Below are 22,408 nucleotides of genomic sequence, written 5' to 3'. Positions count from 1 at the left end.
AGGCCATTATCATTATGGTAATTAAGTGTTGGGGGGAAAAATTCCCTCCAGCTAATACTTATATTCCTAATTTAGATACAATTGGTGCATTTTATAATTGTCTAAGCCATCTTGCCTTGATTATCTTCCAATGTTTTGATAATTGGTGGGTGTTTTAATCAAATTCTTGATCCAATTTTAGGCAATGTTCATATAAAATTAGTATTCAGTTCAATTTAACATTGAATGTTTAAATGTAAAAGGCTAGTTTAATTGGTATGAGGTATTTATTAAACAAGATTATACTTTCTTACATTAGTTATTCTTGTTTGGATTTTAAAATAAATCATCTTTGCTTTAAAATATAATATAAATGCAGTTACAATATTGTGCTTTTCTTGTTTGGGGGTTGATGAACAATCTAAAACTATGATGAGCTGAAGAGTTTGGGGACCCCTGCTCTAAACTAAATAACTCTTGGCATACATAGCTCTTTCTCCAGATGATTACTGTTCATTGATAAACCTAAATTTTCCACAGTTAAATTAATTAGTTGATGACTTAGATAATACTAATTTATTGGTATGTAAGTTTCTATCACAGTGTATCTTCTTTCTTGGGTAAATTGAATGCCAGGTTTTGCCTTCATGGAAACTTGCCCTCATGGACCATGTTGGAATTGGTCTTTGATACCGGTTATAAAAGTGAGGTTACTACATTCCAAATTCTTTGAAAAGAATGAAATATTTATTTCTTTATACTTTTTACTAGAAAAAGCAATAATGCAATATTATACCAAATCTCAACTGATTCTTAATCATCCTTAATTAACATTCTGGGAGGTGAAAGCTTGAAAATACCAAGATAATCCTTTTGGTGCAGAATAAAGCTATGCAACTTCACCTCAAGCCTATTGGAAGATGAACTGGAAGTCTTGACCCATGTCTATAGGCTAAGATTTTGGATAGAGAAAAACATGTTCATTCAATCCAAACAAGAGAGAGTGATCATTAATGCATGGAATTACTTGATTCTAGTACTGTACCATTTCTGGCTCTTGATGGTCATGCTCCCTCAGAGGGAGGGAGCATGATCATCAAGTCCTCTTCCTGGACTCATAGTTCTTGCTTGAAGAGGAGAGAAATATCATGACCAGGAGGGATTTTGCATAACTTCAGGAGGTGCACTAATTGCATCCTTACCTGGAACAGGATGGACTGAAGATGGTTGCTTATGCCCTTACATTCTCTTGCGATTCGCTCTTTCAAGATTACCCACGAACTTAAGCATATTCAGCATGCAGCAATACACATACTTAGTAATCAGTCAAAGCACTGCCACATTATACCTCTGTTGCACAAGCTACACTGGTGACCATTAAATTTCCAAGTGTACTTCCTAAAATGTCCTATTGGCTCTGGGTCTGGCCATTCTGGGGACCACTATTTTTTCAATAGTTTCAGCCATCCTATCTAGATAACTAAGAAAGTCTGCCGAGAATCCCCACTTACCAGGAGGAATAAGGAGTCTCAATGGCAGGCTGTAATTTAAATTATAGCTTCCTCTGAACAGCTTCCCTGCTGAAATGCATGTAGTTCTCACCTCACAGTCTTCCAGAACAGATAAAAATATGGCTCTTATAGAAGGTGGTTGGGAATTAATTGTTATATCACAGTCCAATTAAACACGTTTTTCCCTACATTTTTCTCTTTAAGAACAAAGGAGTTTATGTTTCTCAGTGAATAAGGTAATTATTGCATTTGTGTACACCTTCCCATCCCTTTCATTTTTAAAACACTTCAAAGTTGACTCAGCCTTCCATACTTCAGAGGTCAGTAAAATGAGGACCCAGATTGTTGGGGGCAATAGGCTGACTCTGTAAACAGCTTAGAGAGGGCTGCAAAGCACTATGAAGCGGTATATAAGTCTAAGTCCTATTGCTATTATAAATTATATTTTTCCACTAGTCCCAAATTAAGTATTTTTTACAACTTGAATTACTTTATGTATACTATGACATGGTAACATCAATTCTTAGCACACACTGGCAAGAATCTTCTTGAATAAAAATCTCTGAATATTAACAGATTACAGATGTATGGGTCTCTAGTTTTATTTAAATGGAATTTTGCATCAACTATTTGCACTTATTTTGGGGGCTGATTTTATTAGATCATAGTTCCACAGCTCCATTTGGCATGTGTGGACTCATGGCTGGTAACTGAACATAAGACCTGTTCAGCATTGTCAGTATTCTGAATTGGACTGCTACAAGTATTGGTGCTTACATGCTGCCATTAACCAGCTTTCAACAGGAATCTGTTTTCACAAATTGGCTGATGGTGAATGTGGGGAGCTCTGGTCTGGCCAGCTAACTGGCAGGATATATGGAGATATGAGATATAGGTTTGAAAATGAGCTTTGGCCAGCATCCTTTTGATGAATGAATAGAGCAAGGTCTAAGTCAGAGAGAGACCTCAGGACAGCTAACTGTTGGAAGTTAGCTAACAGGGAAAAGGGATTGAGTTTCTGCAGTGGTCCTCACTAGTGAACAATGGGAAGACATGATCTATCTGTACAAACTACCTGTAGTCAGTAGGCCACACTTTGACAAGCACTTCCAGACTTCAATTAATAGGATTAAATGACTGCCTACTCTAGGCAGCTTACAATCCAAAATAACAATAAAAACAGTTGAAAACATAAAATATCACAGAGAGACCAGACTAACACAAACATGACAGTAAAAAACAGCCACAACAGGGGCCTCATAACCAAATTAACCCTAGGCCTATCTTAAGGGCTTTCTGGAATCCCAGGAGAGAAGGTTCCATCTGTACCTCTGGATGGAACTGCTGTTCCAAACTATGGGGACGATGACAGAGAAGACATACTTTCTCCGTCCCACAACATGACAGCTTTTAATAGATGGAACCTGGAGTTGTAACATCTTCGATGTATGGATATAGGGCAGTTGCACTAAGTGCTTCAGAGCCACCTCTAGTATAAGAAAATGTAACTTTTTTTCAAATAATAAATCTAAAATAAACAGTTGTTAAAATATACTGCTCAAAAAAATAAAGGGAACACATCCTATAGGATTTCTCATAGGATGTATTCCCTTTATTTTTTTGAGCAGTATATATTAAATTAGATGTTCAAAAATAAAGGGAAGACTGGAATAAGGGTCCTGAGTATCCAAGCATAAAAATCATTAGGAGACCTTTTGGGCATCTGATGTCAAATTTGTATCAATTTAAAATTAATTGTAAAAATTAAAAAATTAACAAAAAGAATATAATACCTAGGGGACTTTTCACAGAGGTGCTATACTCAAAATACAACATGGGAAGAGATCCTGTGCTATAGGAGCATTTTTTTGGACATAAGTTATTTAAACATTAATTTTATTTTGGTTTTCATTAATGAGCCAATTATTTTAAATTATATTCCGGTGGGCAAAGTTGTAAAGCTGTAATTGATCTAACTAGATCAATTTATAAAAGTTTTTTCCTTTCCTTTTTTTAATATGTAAAATAAGTGGAACTGAAGCAACGTACATGTATATTAATTTCTTTTACTTAATGAAGATAGAAGATTAAGGGGAAGGTTCAGAACTGGAGGCAGAGGCTGTGCTGTAAGCAGTCTCGCTTCATTATTACAAAAGTGGAAAGCCAGCAGAATGTCAGGTTGTATTCCTGAAGCAATATCTAAAGATAGGCAATCTTTAGTGTCCTTCGCTTTATCTCCTCTACACACTTGTCTTATATTCCCTCTTTTTATTTAAAGAAGGCCAAAATATTCCCCCCTTCCCCAAGAATTTTGAACCACGCTATAACAATAAATTAGTAATGCCATTTTTAAAGGCCATTACAAATATTACAGTTTCGATGTGCACTATAACATGATTGCTTAAGAGCAAATAAGATAACCATGGAGAAATTTTTAATGTAGCATGTTAAGAAGAAATTTCATAATACAATTTCTGTCTAGAGAAAGAGTGTCTGTATCTCTGTATATATAGACTTAAAAACTAACTATATTTTTCTGTCAAGATCTTTCTATCCTATAAAAACATGTTTGTTTTTAAAATGTTAATATATACTACTGTTCAGTGAATAATTATTAAGGCAGTCTCTAAACAATACACAGTAATCCATACATAACAAGTGAACAATTAGTTAAGTAGTCTTGATTTGCAGCATATATTCAGAATTCAGCATTTATACATGAAAAACAAACTATACATTAATGGTTTCTGATAATTTACAAAGCAGGCAACATAACATAGAAAAAGACTTCAAGCAATCAGAACAGACAATAATTTATTAGTGAAAGGAAATAGGGCAATAAATGTGGTGAGAAGGAGAAATGGTAGATTATATTCAAAGACAGCTGTCTTTAAGCTAATTTTTTTTTGGCCAAGGACAGAGAACACACATTCATCTGGATCTATGACTAAGCCATTTATTTATTGCTAGTTGAAACCTGTTCTCCTTATTGAAGATGTATGGACATGTACCACAACTGATTGTCATCATAACTCAACCTTAAACTCATGTCTGAATGGAAGTGTTCTAAATGCAAATTGTTTAAGATATATGCAGTAAGGAAGTGAGTCTAAATTTAGTTCCTATATTTTTAGCTAGATAATTCTAGTCAACTTTTTGTCACACAAGTAAAAAGGTATAGAAGAGGAATGTGTTTCTTAATTAACCTAAAAAGTACATATTGATGCATGAATCTGGTATTTAGGAATAGTGATCACAAATATTTAAGATATTATAAAACTACTCTAAGCTGAAACGCTGGCACAGTTTTTCACCAAGAGGCACTGAGTCAAAAACAGAAACATACTTGTTTTATGTGTATTCCCCCCCCCCCCCCCGAAGACTAGGTTGTATTTGAACTCTAAAGAGAATTTAAATTTAACTGTCCCGTCAAATGCAACATTAGCCTACCAGCATCTTCATCTGAACTGAAAATTAGTCTCCAGATATAAGGTTGACTGCTAGGTTGGTTGTGACGAAAGGATGAAGCAGATTCCAACTGGGCATTTTTTTCTCCTTGAGAAGGACCCAGTAAACTACTGGATGAACCAAGCTTACTTGCTTTTGAAAATGCCAACTCGATTTTTCTTAGATTCTCTTTGTCTGGGATAATCACACATCTGAGTTCACTTAAAGAGTGCAGCTGAATTTGGGCACACTGTGACTGACTGTCTATGCAATGCAGCACTCTAGATATTAGGCAGAAGGCGCCGTTTTCCTTTATAAGACCAATATGAGTATTAGTAAGGACCAGGGATCTGATGTCACCTGCGAGTTTCACTGTTGTATAGAGCACTATCTGAATGTCACCTAAAAAAGGTTTGTTGATGTCCATGTTTTCATGGAGCACATAAAGCAGGTCAGCTGAGTCACTCTCAAAATTGCAGGACAGGCACACACTATTTTCCAAAACTAAGTTGGTGACTGCTGAACTCCAATCAACAGAAAGTTTTAACAGATCATCATTCAAGAGTGGGTGATTTAAGCAAGCGTGATCTAATGGAGATATCATATTGCTAAGAATATCATGGCATATTCTTTGTGTAAAGTATTTGTTAAAGGTGAATAGTTTCAATTCATTTCCTACATGGGGACCCAAAAGTGTAATGCTTTGTCCAGCATAACCAATTTGGATTTCTTTTAAAGTACTGATTGAGAAAACATGAAAAATATCCAAAGAGTTCTGATTGCTTTCTAACTGATTGGTTGATGGAATAATGGCATACAAGACAGAATCATATAAAAGCAAGCAAGCAGGCTCCGGTCCAGATTTTTTATGGTTTCCCACTGCAATCCAGTATATTTTTTTTAATTCATTTGTCTTGGCACAAATTTCTGGCAAGGCTGAGGTCAAGTATTGTAGCAATTCTTCCAAAGAATATTCTTGTAATTTCAGAAGATCCTCTGAAAAGTCCACAAATTTTTGCCTAAGCACCAGGCTACTCATCAATGTATCATTTCTGCAAAGGTTACTAGATTCTGCAGCATGATTTACTGTATGCATATCAATTGAGATTTGTGATGATAAGTAATTCATGGTACCTTCTTTTTCTAAAGGCCTTCCTGGGCCAAGGCTTGCACTATTTACCTTCAAACCTAAACTCAGATTTAGTTGTACATCTTTAATAACTGGGCAGTTTTTAATAAATGATGTCAGTCGAGTGCATTTCTCATTTTTGTGATGGACACTGACTAGATCTTTGATCCATTTAGAAAACCAGCCATTTCTAAATTCTTGACAAATGAAACCACGGTAAGAATTGCAGAATAAGTTAAAAAGACGTCCCAGCCCATAATTCTGTTTTGATCCAATAAATGATTCGGGTAGTTGTGTTTTGATTTCATTTGTTGCTTTTTCATCCAGCGTCTGGTCTGAAGTCTGCTGATTTATTTGAGAAATTCTGTTACAGTCTTTTTGGAGAGACCAAAAATGGGAAGCACCAGGCTGAACTTCAGAAGAAAATATGGGCTCTGAAGTTGGCATGTGGTGGTAACTAAATGAATCAAACTCTGTTTCTATGTTCTTATGTTCCCAATGATTAACGAGAAGACTTTTGTTTCTAGAATGAAGAAATGTTGATTTTTTACCAAACAAATCAAACATTCCAGATCTGTCAGAAACTGATTTTGTGGGACTGTCAGTTTTCTTGCTTTTAATGTCTTTGGGTTGATTCCAATCACATCCATCAGGATATCTCCAGCTGACATACTCTTGTTCTATCTCTTTCTCTCGATTTGTATTTTCTTGAGTCATGCCAAGATCCTGAATTGTCCTTGAGAAAGGACTAAATGTTCCTATGGCTTTGTCCTGTCTACTGATTCTTGATACCCTTGTGTCTTCTCCAGCCTGGTTATATTTGCTGTCATCATTAGACAATGTCAGAAAGCCATGAAAGGACAGCCAAGGCTCTCTTTTCTGTTTAAAATGTAAAAAAAAAAGTGCTTTTGTATATTTAATAGGAAAGCTACTCAAATTTAAATTTCTAGATGTGGATTGATTGTCATTTTAAGCATGTTTGTGTTAAATAGCAAAAATCAAATTATGTTGAACAGGATCTGATTCAAAAAGAAAAGCCATGATTCTTCTTTTCCATCATCTTGCATTTAGAACAGTATCCATTTCTTTTCTGTAGGATCACTCAATACCCTTAAATCAGAACAGTGTTCCAACTGACCTTATGAATTAGGACTGTATCGTCTAATTCCAAATTTTTAAAAATAATTAGGAAAATATTTTGGTAAATATTTACTGTATTTTTTATTTGGAACAGGGCACATAATATCCATTGGCAAGAAACTGATTTATGTTTTGTTGTAAGTAAGGATGAATTATATCCAATATTGTGAGAACACACTTTTGCTTGCACCATGAGACTTGTTCTTCGTCCTTTCCCATTGTAGCATGCTGAGCTAGATTCCACTCTTGAGATTTTGAAGGCAGGTGGGAAATTACAAATCATTCCCCCCTCCATTTAATAGATGTGCTGCTAGCAGAAAAACATCTACAATACTGCACATAATATTTCTACATTATGTTCTAATTCTATTGTCTTGCTGAACCTTCACTTGTCTTGCTTTCAGGTTCTAACCTCTTGATTAGAACAATGACCTCTCTCAATCCATGGGTATAATTGGAATTTGGTAATTTTTGTGCAGTATTACTACTAGTTTGTAATTAGTTATTTCTAACAATAAACTTAGTTCCTATCTGAAAACATATGAAAGGGATACTGTTGCAGCATCAATATTAGTATATTATTACCACAATCACAACTACCCAAATCTTTACCACATTAGAAGATTTAATTTTAAGGCTTTTCCCACCGCCATTAATCTTGCTGGAATACAGAATTATAATTATGCTGTGGAAATGTTAAGAAATTTAATTAGAGAGCATGCCATAATTTAATATTAGCACTTCTTCAAGCTGACAAGCTATAACTTACCTCATACTTCAACTTGCGTTGAACAGCACCATTATGAAACTTCTCATTATCCTGAAAAGCAAAATTTCCATTTTTTAAAAAAGCTGCACAAAGGAAAATAACAAATACTGTAGCTCAGTTCACTGGTACATTATCAATAAAACGCAATATAACCTAAACTAGGCATATTAAAGTAGTCTTACAATATGTAGAATTAGACAAGAGAAAATACACTAGCTACCTAGTAATTGCAGTTTCTAATATTTAATAATTTAAATAATTACTAACATGGGTTTGTCAAAAACAGATCATGCCAGACAAATCTTATCGCATTCTTTGACAAGTGACAAAATTAGTGGACCAGAGGAATGCTGTGTACAAATGAGGTATGCAGGACTCCAAATATACCACATATAGTCCTAAATCAGAAACATGTGTGAATATATGCCTACTTTAGCACAATCCTATTTATAGGAAGATACTTACTCATAAGTCTTGGCAATGATATGCTGAGGAGGACATATTATTCATAATAACAATTAACTAGTTAGTACATCTTGGGGGCGAATGAAATTGAAAAGATCTAGAAAAATGAGTAATGACCTTCTAAATAATAAAACTGAATGCTGGTCATATATTCAGACTGGCAATAGAGTAGTAAACTCATCTCATTAATCCTGCCCCCATCTTACAATCCTTCGTAAATGAGGTCCCTCCATTGGTACTGCACTCCCAGACTATGGATGCTCCTATTTTCTCAGTCTCATGCAATTTGTGCCCAGTGTTTTAGCAGTATATTTACTGCTGTGTATTGACATTTAGCTACATATTAGCTAATATTATTTATGATCAAGCTTTTTTTGGCTGATATTAGAAGGGAAGACTCACAGGTCCGTCATTCCTGGATACAAAACTTCAATAACTACGTTCAGTGCAAAACCTAAAAAAGTTGTAAATCTAGCAATTGCAAATTGTAAAATGCAAGAAAGAAGTTTCAATTCTTATATCTCTTTCTTCTGCCAATGTGCATAATGGCCTTGGAGCCTCACACTTTTGGGAGAAGGTGAGGGTAACTATATATATATACTATCACAGCATATATACACAAGGACGTTCCTTAGATTTTCAGAGATCAGAGATTTTTGTATTTTTTGTATATTGTGTATAGTATCTGTTTTTTAAATATGCTGTGAACCGCCCTGAGTCCTATGGGAGAAGGGCGGTATATAAATTAAATTTGATGATGATGATGATAAACTACATTAAAATAGATTTTCAAGACCAAATTGAGAATAAGTAAGTTCCCTGTTCAAGTACTCATACAAACACACAGACCCCACAAACAAAGTTTAATCGTCAGTATACTAAGTAAAAATCAAGAAACGATCTTATTATTTCTAAATTACCATGTACAGTATTTTCATATGAAGCATTACTATTATTGTCATCATCAAGATTATATTATATTCATCATCCACCATGACAACATCTTTCATTTATGAGGTGTAATTTTGCTTTCTTACATTATGTTAGAAGACATCAACTCTCTGGAGAAAATGAAAGAAGTAGTTTTAAACTTTATAATCAACAATTGTATTTTCTTACCCTTGTGCTTTCTGTAGACTGTAAGAGACTAATATTGTTTTCTCCAGAGCTGTACTGAATATTTTGAAGGCGTCTTTGAACTTCTTCTTCAATAAAGGTATTTATTCTAGAAATATTAAACATCACAGATTAACAAGAAATAATTCATTAGAAAAAAAAACTTTGGAACACTGCTATTCTGGTAATGTAGAATATAGAACTAAAGAATTATTGCACTATTTATTTTCATAAACCAGATATTGATCTCAATGCTTTTGGTGTTTAGGGATAGGACATGACGATTGTAGTTTAATAACTAGCAGATTTATGGCATTAATGTATTGTTACCTGCCTGGGATATAAAACTCATGATGGCTCTAAAACTACAGCAAAAACAACTTACGCTTGTAAACAGCTTAAGTTTACAACAATTATTAATGGTAGTCAGCAAAAAAATTGGTAACAGTCATTTCCCCTATTAGGTTAAAGCATACAGTGAGAGCTGTCAATACCAATCCTCCATTAAAATTCAAAAGGGGATTTACTCCTGTATTGTTTTCAACAGCAACAAGACTGCAGGCAGCACAGATTCCCACTGTGAGATTTACTCATTTATAATAAAAAAGAGACAGCATTATCTTATAGTTGATAGAGAGGAGGAAGGGATATATATATAGTATGTATGGGTCATTTTTATAAAAGAACCTCAAGTGATGAAAAGGTTTAGCTCTTTATTTATTAGGGGATATTTCATATGCCCTTGATTACATGGCAGTAAACCAAGTGTTCTCAAACTGTAGGTTATGACCCGCTGAGGAGGCAGTATGTAACTTTGAGGTTGCAAATTTTTGGGTGGCCATGGGGTGGAAAAGTGGGTAGACAGAGATCAATACTATATGCAGAGCTCTGGCTCTTAAGGAAGGAAGGAATAAAGCAAGGAGACAAATGGCAACAGGAAAGGGAGACACAGTCTGGTTGCATTTGTCCAGATTTTATTCAGAATAGAAAATAAAGATGGAGCCAGAATCACCCAAAACATTAAACCCAAGCAAATAATGCATGCAGACAGGGTGTTTGTCCTGTTATATGAATGTTGCCTTGGGGCAAAATCAGTGCCTGTAGCATTAGAGGGCTACAAGGCACATATGGTGAGCAGGCAGGCAGAATCACAACATTTCCCAAGTGTTGAAAATAAAAAGATTATCAGAAAATTGTACGAGTTCCCGGGCACAATTTTAAATGTTTCAGTTCAAATCCAGTTCAAAATTTTCTTTGGAAAACATCTCAATTTTTTAAAGCCAATCTGCCATGCCATATTACTGTGTTTGTAACCATTCTAGGAATAATATTTTAACAATCTAAAAATACTTTAGAAGTAAACTTAGTTTAAAATAGAAAACTGGATATACTTACCTGTCATCAACCAATGGCATAAAATGAGCTTGAGATTTTGCAATGTTAGAAGGGACACTATTATGAGTCAGCCTCTCTTCTACAGCTCCAGGATATCCCTTTTCAACTCTATCACCTTCATATATCTTCTGTTTTAACTGCTGTATTTGCAAGTCCAAACTGTCAAGAAAGTTCAATACATATTCTTTAAGATTCTTCAACGCAGTAGGATGTCTCAAACTTAGCTGCGAAATTAGGGGGTTATACAACAGTCCTTACCACAAATAAGATGAGTTGAGTAGGAAAGGTGCCAGCAGGCAAAAATAAATTGCCTGTAAAATGCTTATACTGTCTTAAGCAGATAATTTTTTTTTGCATTACTTTTAGTGTATTGTTTCAAAGCATGTTTAAGTATAAATTGACAGAAACGAGACTAGAGCCAATACTGTACAAATAGATTAAAATGTTACTGGATGAGGACATTTCTTCAATACATAAATATATTAACAAAAAGAGGCATTCAAACTGCTTAAATATCAAATAATTATTTGTCAACAGGGAACTACATTTGGATGTGAATATATTAGATACACTAACGATTAGTAGCAACTTTAAAATATCTTAGCTCGTTACAAGATAGTTATCTGCAAGTCTCAGATCATAAGTAACATCCGTCAAAGTTGCTTTATTTAGAATTTAAATCATGATTTCAATCACTTTACAGGAACTGGCAAAAGTCAAAATAGGGTATTTAAATTACAGCAGATATAAATTAAAATGTTATTTAAAGCATTTCACCTATTGAGGAATGTAGATGTTTTTAAGTATATCTGAAAGTCTATTGTCAGTTGATACCTCATTGAAATCTACCATAAAATTGTATTTTATGTATTGTTAAATAAAAAAACAAGATTATTTGGTTCGGAGAACTAACTTTCAGGATTTTTAATTTTTTTTGAAATATATACTATCTCGTATTTGCAACACTGCAAAACAAAATAATTTGCACACCTTACTGCACATGACACACACACAATCATTTAAAACCTGCACTAAAATATAATAAGGAATTTTTTATTAATAGAAAACTTTTTTTTGAATTTGGCTCTTTCAGTTCCATCAAGCTACCACAGGATATTTGCAAGAATGTGCTTTCCACAGAAATGATTATATTCATTACTCAGGTATGAATATTCAACCTCAGAGATAAAGATGGAATCACTCATTCTTTTCTGTAGAATAGACTAGCCACGTTTACATAAATTGTTTTTCACATAAGTCCACATTTCCTCAAAGTAGTCAACATAAGAATAGATTTTGTTCTATAATATTTCAGGGGCTTTATATATTTCTCCAAAGGGATGAAAAAAAAAACCCTCTTCAAAAGAACTTAATGATTTTGTGAATAAAAGAGAAGCCAAGAAACTGAATTAAAAATGTTTGAGGGCAAAACTATGCATGATCTTGGAAATATTATTATATTTACCATGTTTTGATTTTAAAATATAAATGGGATGAGGAAATTTTTCTTCCTAGGATGCAGTTACATAGGGAGCAATGCTATATTGACCCAACAGCCTCTTGAGAAGTAAGACAATTACAATAAAATCAGTATATTTCCATTGATATTACAGCATTAAAACTATTTTCAATGAAACAACAGGGAATGCGACTATGTGCCTGTGTATACATTCAGGGCAAAATTGATCCTTCTTACTTTTCTCGTTCTTGTTCCAGGGCTTTTTGCTGGGCTTCCACTGTTGCTTGCAAGCCTGTCTGTTCCCTACAACTGTTGTTCAAAGTTGCAAGTTTCTGCTTTTGCTCCTCAATTTCTAGGGTAGAATGGCGCTGTAAAGCAGAATGCCGCCTTTCCAACTTAGCAACTGCTTGTTCCAGTGCCTCCCGCTGCTGTTTTTGCCTTGATTCGAGAATCTCTTTCTCTTTTTTCCAAACCTTTTCTTCTTGACGAGCTACGTTGGCCGTGAATTCAAATGTTTCTTGAAGCTGCTGCAGCTCACTGGCACTAGCTCTGTATTGGGCAAGCTGTTCTTCTTTTTCTTCCATTTCTTTTTCAACCTCATAAAGTGTATTGTCCAAGCTTTGCAAGCCTCTGTCTAAAACTTCAGAAGCTCTTTGTTTTTCTTCCAGCAAAGTTGGCAAATGATTATTAATGAGATACAGAAGTTGTCGTTCTTTATGGTGCAACCTATATTCACACGACCTTATTTTGTTACATTCTTCGACAGTTAATGCAGTATCTGGTGCGTTTTTGTCACAATTTAAATGTTCTGTGTGTACCTGTTTTAAATGATCCAGATTTTCTTGTTCTTCAGTTCTCTGTATTTCTAGATGATTTCTTTCTTGAACCAAATCTCTCTCTAAACTAGTCAATTGTTCTAGTTGTTTTCTCTTAAAATCCATGAAGTTGCACTGCACCTTTTCTAACTCTTCACAATCCTCCTCTGCTTCAGATCTAGCTTCTTTGACTCGTAAGAGAGATTCTCTGATGTCTTCTAGGTTCTTCTTCTCTTCTTCAACTCGTTGCAGATCCCCTCTTTTTAGCAGCTGTATCATGATTTGTTTGTCTCTAAGTTGTTCCTCTAGATTTGCCACCAGCAATGCCTGTTCTCTCTCCTGAGCTTCCAATCTCTTTTTCTCCACTTCTAATTTTAAATACTGTTCTTCTTTTTCCTTCTTAAGCTTTTCCAGTTCGTGAAAAATCTGCATTTTCTCTACTTTTTCATTTTGATTAAGCTCTTGTAATCGCTGAAGTTCTTCTTTAACGCTACCCAAAATTTCTTCTTCTTGTTTCTTTTTCTGAAGCTCTATTTCTTGCTGTTCCCGTAATCTCTCTTCTTCAAATTTTTCTTTTTCTGCCAATAAATCCTTCATCCTGTTTTCTATGTGAAAGCTTTTCTTCTTAAGATTCTCCTCTTGTTTTCGGATTTCCAGCTGAACTATTTCAGTTTCTTTACGTTGTGATTCTACTTCTTGTTGCATTCTTTCTAATTCAGCCTTGTTAGTTTTTTGTTTCTCCTCCATTTCTTCTATGAGTTTCCTAAAATATTTTAACGAAAAAGATTTCATTTATCTAAAGATATACCTAATGACTGTTACCTAAAAATATAACATTCCCTTATATTTGAAGAATTATATTGGAGAATTATATTTCTCAGTGGAATTATTCAGAAACAACCCTTGATGATTAAAATAATTATATAATTCATCTTTGACTCTGTATAGCGTGGCATTTCCATGGACTAAGCTGGTGCACAATGGGGGGTCCTCTTGGACTCATGTCTCCTGCTTGAGCAGGTACTAGCTGTGGTTAGGGGGGCTTGGCACAGTCGTCTAGTGCACCAATTGTACCCTTTCCTGGACTGGGAGGCCATGCTCACAGTTATTTATGCCTTGGTTACCTCCCGTTTGGATTTATGCAATGCTGCCCTTGAATATCACCAGATATTCTATCATATCACCAGATAACTGGTCTAGAATGCAGCAGCATGCACAATCATGGGTGCTCTTAGGTTTGTCCATGTAACACCTCTGTTGTGCGAGCTGTGCCAACCTCCTGTTTCTTTCGGGATGCAATTCAAGATGCTGGTCATCATCTTTAAAGCAGGGCCATGTTATCTGCAGGACTCTCTTTCCCCAAGGATATCTACCCATCATACCAGGTCAGATAGGACAGGCAGGCTCCTAGTAATAAGACATCTTATAGGAAGTAGGAAGTGTGCTTTTTCCATGGCAGCCCTTGCATTAGTGCCCCTGAAGCTTGGTAGGCCATTACCTCCCTAGCCTTCCATAAAGCTCTGAAGACCTGGGATGAGGTGACTACATATTGGAAGCTTGACTTGCTTTTTGTTTCTAATGTGATTTTTAGTTTTAATATGATTTTATATTATTTTAATTTCTGATTGGGAGCCACCCAGAATTTGTTATAAGCTGGATGGCTATATAAATGTTTAAAATGTTTTAAATAAATAAGGTATATATAACATTCTACATATAAACGTAGAAAATACCATAATATTTAATATATATTTTAAAACCTTTATTATGTATGTTCAGGAAAATACGCATAGCGCAATGTTCTGTTTTACCAACAGAAGTGTTCCTATGTAGAATTTAATTTGGAACGCTTCCAATATTCTCTATACTGCCGTCTCTTTCCATGATTTTGATCCAAGTAAAGTCTCCCTCAAATAAAGTTCATGTTCTGGTGACTTTACAAATATCTCTGGGTTTTTTTGCAATAAAATTACTATGATTTGCCAATGCATTCTTCCATAACCTTCTTTTTTTCAACTTTCCAGTTTAGCCTAGAATACTGATTTTTTGGGGTTGTGTACACCAAATTTTTGGACTACACAGAAAACACACCTTTGATTATTATTATTATTTTTAAATAATCTCTTATGGGAGACTTTTGCAGAATCAGTGACATTTGAAAGAGGGGTCAACATCTGCAAAGTTAGCAGGTACAGTGTATGTATGTGTAAAAGGAGTGGGCATGGATCACACTTCCATGGCTGCCACTGCAGATTTTGATCCCATTCCATGGCTGAATAAATCATAAGCTCATGTGTTTTAAAATAAATATTAACCATATTAATACATATGGGATACAAAATTATGGGAATGAAAGTTACATATCCCTGAAGCAATATTTTCTGTAGATTTACTCTCTATGATGTAATTATGTTCTCTTAATTTATTTTCTACTGTGATCATAGAAGTAACATTGTCCTAATGGAATTACGTTGTCTTTGTTCTCCAGAAAAGATGGTTAAAATTTTCTTATGCTCAAAGAGCAAAATATCAAATGCATTACAACTCAATTAAATAAAAATAAAAGGGTGGGAGAAAGCCCAGGAAAGTAATAGAATTACAGACTTTCCAAAAATCAGGCAATGTTAATATTAAGTCAAAGTCTTCTCACAGCAATTATAATCAAACAAAAGTTAGCAACCCTTCTGAAGATTTCTATAAACTGTCTGGTAACAAAATTAGAGAAATGTACTCATTGGACTAACCTAAACACGAGGTTAATGGGTGCACAAATAGGTCAAAAGTTTATGTTTGAAAGAAAAAACACTGCAATAATATATGCAAAATGTTCTCAATTGCTCCATCTGGACAAGGGTCCAGGTAATCTTATGTATTAGACTTCATCTCTAAACCACTGATAAGACATTAAGAGGCTATGGAAATCTGTTCCTACGATTATTACAAAGCTCAAATAAAATCAAATTGAATTACAATATAAATGCCATTAGACCTCTCTAAAAGAAAACGGTTAGAAAGTTAATAATACAGAATGAAATTGGCTTATTTTCAATCCCTAAGCTTTAACATTAAAATATTCTAGCAAAATCAAAAACTCTCTTTATCACTTATCAACCATATAAATTTACAAAGAAATATTAATATAAGTTACCTTTTACTTTCTAATTTTTCTAGTTCTTCTCTTTGTTGTCTCTCGAATTCTAATCTGTTGTTTCAAAAAAGGGAATTTTAATGAATTATTAGAACTGCAATTCTATAATTTAATAAGTTCAACAAAATGAGTTTAATGTAAAATCTAATTTGTAGTCATGTTAGAGAAACATTAAACATGAGAGAAGAATGATCAGCATTTGTTCTACATGTTAGGTCCATGCAAGTAAAGCACTCAATATAAAGAATTTAATTTTTTTCTACCTTAAAAAGACTGGTCCTTTTATAGGGAAAAGGCTGCCAGAAGATGTGGAGAGAAATAAAGTAATCAATTAAGTAAAAAGAAAAACAGCAATAATACCTACAGAACAGAAATGTTTCATGGATAGATAAAAAAACATGAAGAGCATTATTAATAAAATACTAGTTATTATATTTGGAAACACGTTGCAAAAGATTCATGCTTCCAACTTTCAGGTGCAATTTTCTAGGGGAAATTGCAAACAGCAAACAGGTTGAGATACAATTTATATATTATTGGAAATTTAGTATACAGAAGACGGATTTACTCTGTAAATGAACAGTAGATATAATACTTCTATCTTCAGTGTAATTGTGTTATACATGATCACTTTATTAGATCTCAGCTCAGTTGGAACTTCAATAGAATTGTGAATCAAAGGAGGAAAATCCTACATGCACATAAACAGATAGGGGAAAGAATTTATATTTAAATCTATCTTTATAGATATACAATCATTTTATTATATTTTAGATTATATCATTCATATCATGGTTTACTTGTTGAAAATACAAGTATTTAAAAGTAAAAATATACTTCATTCAGAAATATATAATTGCTAGCTGAATATTTTAAAATATGCTTAATTGTTACTTCTAATATCCTCAAACTCCTGAGAGTCTTCCATTTTTAATGTATTGAATCTTGAGTGTGTACAAGAGAGGTCCTCAAACTTTTGGCCCTCAGGACCAGTTCTCTGGCAAAAAGTTTTTCCACGGACCAGAGAATGTGTGGTTTTGTGTGCTCCCTGCATCCCACGGATGGGGCTTTGCATATTTGTGCGGACTGATTGCTGGCATGCCACGGCCCGGTACCGGTCCACAGACCAGGTATATCCAGAGAGAAAGATCATCCATGGCCCATGTTCCTTGGAGGAACAGAATACTAAAGAAGCTAATATATTCCAGAAAAGAGGCATCTGTGACCTTCACTCTCCAGCCAGGAATGTTCCAAGAAAGAATGGAGGTTGAGCCATCATCATAGGAGAGTTGGTGTCCAATACCTCCATTGATGGTTAGCCTTATATAGTTTTCAATTTCAGCAGATGAGGGTCTTTCAAAAGATTGTTTTCCAGGAACAGAGACCCAGGAGAGACATGAACTCACAGAGGAACTGGCTGAGTTGATACACAGTTTGATGCACATTAAGACTGTGTAATGGTCACTACAAAATTTAGTATCTCTGTGTCTATGTTGGGGCTATGTGCAAGTATGGCCCTTGCCCATTAGTTTTAACTTAAGTCACATAATATGTTAATACTATTAATTTAATTATATCTGTGTAATTGGGGAAATATATATTGATGAATATCTCCTCCAATTATGCAGACATAAAGAAGTTAATAGTATTTGGGATCTTCTTGGCAACTATATCACTAAACTGCATTGCTAGTATCCAGATGCAGTAATACTTATTGCTGGTGATTTCAACACTTCTATTGGAAAGTCAGATTTTTCCAAACATCTCATTATAATTAATGTCTTCCCTCAAATGAAGTAGTCTACTCTTTACAGGCTTCACAATCTAAAGATAAACACTGTAATATGACAGCCTTCTGATTGGCTCCACTTATAATCTGGGCTTGATCATGTCAGGAGCAAGCAACCAGAACCACTCCATGAATAGGCCTAACTAAATACTTTATTGCTAATCACCTACATTACAAGAATCTCACCAGACTGTCTGCCTTCTTTTGGGAAATGGCAGATATAGACATATGGGTTTGACCTCAGATGTTTTTTTTGCTCTGAACCAACTCCAAGCTGAAATATTCTTTTGCTCCCCCTAGAGGGGCTTCTTCAGCTGGTGATTCCACCACAGATTAATCTAAATAGCTCTGTTAGAGGAGACTTAAATGGGGAACTTCTGGAACTCCAAAGAAACAAGTGTGGTTCAATGTACTTACACTTATCTAATAACCTATTTCTATGTAGGAAATCACCCGAATAATGACCATTTCCCATTACTCTACCATAGAAATCATAAGGTAAATATTAAGTTCCTAGCTGTTGCTCATTGTCCTCCTGAGGTCACAACAAAAAGATCCATTCTGAATAAATTATCTTCTAGAGTGGCAAGACTCATCTGTTTTGTTAAATTCAGAGCCTCTCTTGCAATTCCACTCCCAAATTTGTTTAGCAGACTCCTCTGAATAGGTATTATCACATTACCAGACTATTATCCACATTCTCCAGGCCTCACCATCTACAATGAGGGGAAAAATTATTTGATCCCCTGCTGATTTTGTATGTTTGCCCACTGACAAAGAAATGATCAGTCTATAATTTTAATGGTAGGTTTATTTTAATAGTGAGAGACAGAATAACAACAACAAAATCCAGAAAAGCCCATTTCAAAAGTTATAAATGTATTTGCATTTTAATGAGTAAAATAAGTATTTGACCACTTCGAAAAACATAACTTAGTACTTGGTGGCAAAACCCGTTGGCAATCACAGAGGTGAGACGTTTCTTGTAGCTGGCCACTAGGTTTGCACACATCTCAGGAGGGATTTTGTCCTTCTCCAGATCCTCTCCAAGTCATTAAGGTTTCGAGGCTGACGTTTGGCAGCTCGAACCTTCAGCCGTCTCCACAGATTTTTTATGGGATTAAGGTCTGGAGACTGGCCAGGACCTTAATGTGCTTCTTCTTGAGCCACTCCTTTGTTGCCTTGGCCATGTGTTTTGGGTCATTGTCATGCTGGAATACCCATCCATGAACCATTTTCATTGCCCTTGCTGAGGGAAGGAGTTTCTCACCCAAGATTTGACGGTAGATGGTCCCGTCCATCGTCCCTTTGATGCAGTGAAGTTGTCCTGTCCCCTTAGTAGAAAAACACCTCCAATGCATGTTTCCACCTCCATGTTTGATGGTGGAGATGGTGTTCTTGGGGTCATAGGCAGCATTCCTCCTCCTCCAAACATGGCATATTGAGTTGATGCCAAAGAGCTTGATTTTGGTCTCATCTGACCACAACACTTTCACCTAGTTTTCCTCTGAATCATTCAGATGTTCAATGGCAAACTTCAGATGGGCCTGTACATGTGCTTTCTTGAGCAGGGGGACCTTGCAGGTGCTGCAGGATTTTAGTCCTTCACGGCATAGTGTGTTACCAATTGTTTTCTTGGTGACTATGGTCCCAGCTGCCTTGAGATCATTGACAAGATCTTCCCGTGTAGTTCTGGGCTAATTCCTCACCGTTCTCATGATCACTGAAACTCCACAAAGTGAGATCTTGCATGGAGCCCCAGACCAAGGGAAACTGACAGTTATTTTGTGTTTCTTCCATTTGCGAATAATCGCACCAACTGTTGTCACCTTCTCACAAGGCTGCTTGGCGATAGTCTTGTAGCCCATTCCAGCCTTGTCTAGGTCTACAATCTTGTCCCTGACATCCTTGGACAGCTCTTTGGTCTTGGCCATGGTGGAGAGTTTGGAATCTGATTGATTGCTTCTGTGGACAGGTGTCTTTTATACAGATAACAAGCTGAGATTAGGAGCATTCCCTTTAAGAGAGTGCTCCTAATCTCAGCTCGTTACCTTTATAAAAGACACCTGGGAGCCAGAAATCTTGCTGATTGGTAGGGAATCAAATACTTATTTCACTCATTAAAATGCAAATCAATTTATAACCTTTTTGAAATGGATTTTTGGATTTCTTGTTGTTATTCTTCTCTCACTGTTAAAATAAACCTACCATTAAAATTATAGACCGATCACTTCTTTGTAAGTGGGCAAAAGTACAAAATCAGCAGGGGATCAAATAATTTTTTCCTTCACTGTAGAGTTTTATCAATTAGTTCTAGCCTCCTTCATATGAGATGTAAACCTTGGTTTGATACAGGTTGTTATAAAGCAAAAAATGTCCTTCTTACTGCAGTGCTTACTTTTCTGACAGGCAGCTCATTAGGTTCCTCTTGATCACTTGGTGAGCATAAGAAATTTTATAAAGCACTTAAGAAAGAATAAGCAGTAAGGATGGATTAGGGGAGACTACTGGGACTGCCAAGTGAGAAGGTTTTGGAAAAAGAGCGGGTTAAAATCTTATGGGACTTTAAAATCCAAACAGGCATGCAGAGCATGCTGGATATAACATTTGTCAAAAAGAAGAAAGATTGCTTCATTGATATTGCTATTTTGGCTGATGCTAGGATTGAGGAAATTGGGGAAAAAATTACAAAATACTGGGACTTGCAGATCAAAGTAAAACGCTTACGGAAAAAGAAATCCATTGTTATATCAACTGTGATTAGAACCCTTGGAACAATACCTAAAGGACTCCCTCCACAACTGGAATTACCAAATTTATCAGACCTGAACATCCTAATTTTACAAAAAAGACTCATCCTGCTTAGAATTGCCTATATTCTTTGATGCTACCTTAATAAATCTTGGATTCTTGATGAAGACTTGCATTATTAAGTTTCCACTAGTCTTTGACTGTAAATCTAACTGTAGGTTACCACACAAAACAACAAAAATAACAACTCAGGATACAGACAACATTAATTTTCAGGAGGAAAGTTGTGGAAAGATGGAACAAGATTATGAATACGTATCTAATAAGTCTCATTTGCTGAATCTGAAATACTTTCTATCAGCAGTTCCTTCTTCTTCTAAAGAAAGTTTTTCCTGTCATGACGTCCACAGGGCATGAATGAATGGCAACCATCTCTGTAACAGTCCCCCCCCCACACCTTTTGGAATACTCTCCTCTTCTAGAACTTTGTGCAACTTCTAAATTGCTACGGTTGCATAAACAAGTTAAAGCTGTTTTATGACAATGTGCTTCTAATTCCAAATGATTGACTGTGTGCAGCCATCTGGGGCTTTATCTTTGCTTGCTATGATTCTTTTTTTGGGGGGGTATTTATATTTACTTATTCATTATTACGGTTTTGATTTTATCTTTTTTTAATGTTATACTCCCCCCCCCCAAAAAACCCTTTAGAATTGGGACTGGTTAATAAATACTGTAAAATAAATAAAGATTTGCCACACTTTAAAATATTAGTTGATTTTTTTGGCAATAATTGTTTCTGCGCCTTAACTAATGCTTCAGTTGAAAATCAAATATTAGGAAATAATCCAATTTTTCAATTTTTCTGGCAACAAAAATAAGCCTTGCAGAAAAAAAAATCCAGGGAAAACTCCAATTTTTTCCCCACTAGATTTTTATGGGGTCATCACTCTCAGAAAGATATAATTGATTAATGCCTGGTAATGATTGCAGTATATAAGGGTCAGAGAAAAGATGATTTCAAGTGCAAACAATGAGAGACAAACTATGTCCAGGCCTGCCTGATTGTGTGCTTCTCAGAAATCACCTGTGGTCACTCTTGAAGAAAGAATGCTGAAGTAGACAGACTTTGGTCTGACAACGAGGGGCCATTTTTCTTGGGAGCAAATTACCTGTCATATTAAATGATTGTATACTTTTGCTGTGGTGGTGGTTTAATTAAATAGCAACTCCCAAGCAAACTGCAACTCGGGGAAACTTAAGTGAACTTCAAAAACTTGTATGACTGCCTCCACCTCCTGCCCACTGAAGGTGACAAAAATACAGAGAGTGAATATAGAACATTTTTTACAAGCTAAAAGAATAAGCAACTTGGGGGCTAGAGAGCAAAATTTGACATTTTATTGAATGCCTTATTCTCCACTACCACCATTTGAAGTGACAGATATATCTGCTCTGCACAACAGAGATCGAAAACACATTAAGCAGAAGTAAA

The 22,408-nt window shown here is 35.3% G+C and overlaps 1 protein-coding gene across 4 annotated transcripts in view; it reads right to left on the bottom strand.

Annotated features, from left to right (window-relative positions):
• Positions 1 to 22,408, bottom strand: part of KIF16B (kinesin family member 16B) — a 137,104-nt gene that overhangs the window by 44,485 nt on the left and 70,211 nt on the right. Inside the window, exons 18-24 of one of the 4 annotated variants that reach the window (XM_015811062.1) lie at positions 16,637 to 16,669; positions 16,374 to 16,427; positions 12,648 to 13,988; positions 10,952 to 11,110; positions 9,560 to 9,665; positions 7,976 to 8,026; positions 4,865 to 6,945 (exon numbers count right to left, since the gene is read on the bottom strand). In XM_015811062.1, the coding sequence (XP_015666548.1) occupies positions 4,891 to 6,945; positions 7,976 to 8,026; positions 9,560 to 9,665; positions 10,952 to 11,110; positions 12,648 to 13,988; positions 16,374 to 16,427; positions 16,637 to 16,669 (3,799 nt within the window). In that variant the 3' untranslated portion in view covers positions 4,865 to 4,890. Of the gene's footprint in view, positions 1 to 4,864; positions 6,946 to 7,975; positions 8,027 to 9,559; positions 9,666 to 10,951; positions 11,111 to 12,647; positions 13,989 to 16,373; positions 16,428 to 16,636; positions 16,670 to 22,408 lie in introns of those variants that run through there. The other 3 variants (XM_015811077.1, XM_015811070.1, XM_015811085.1) reach the window with 3 other exon arrangements.

The sequence above is a fragment of the Protobothrops mucrosquamatus genome, unplaced genomic scaffold (assembly GCF_001527695.2).
Source record: "Protobothrops mucrosquamatus isolate PMUCROS unplaced genomic scaffold, P.Mucros_1.0 scaffold_45, whole genome shotgun sequence".
NCBI lineage: Eukaryota > Metazoa > Chordata > Lepidosauria > Squamata > Viperidae > Protobothrops > Protobothrops mucrosquamatus.
Note: the sequence above shows the minus strand (reverse complement) of the source record. Positions and strands in the feature narration are given on the sequence as shown.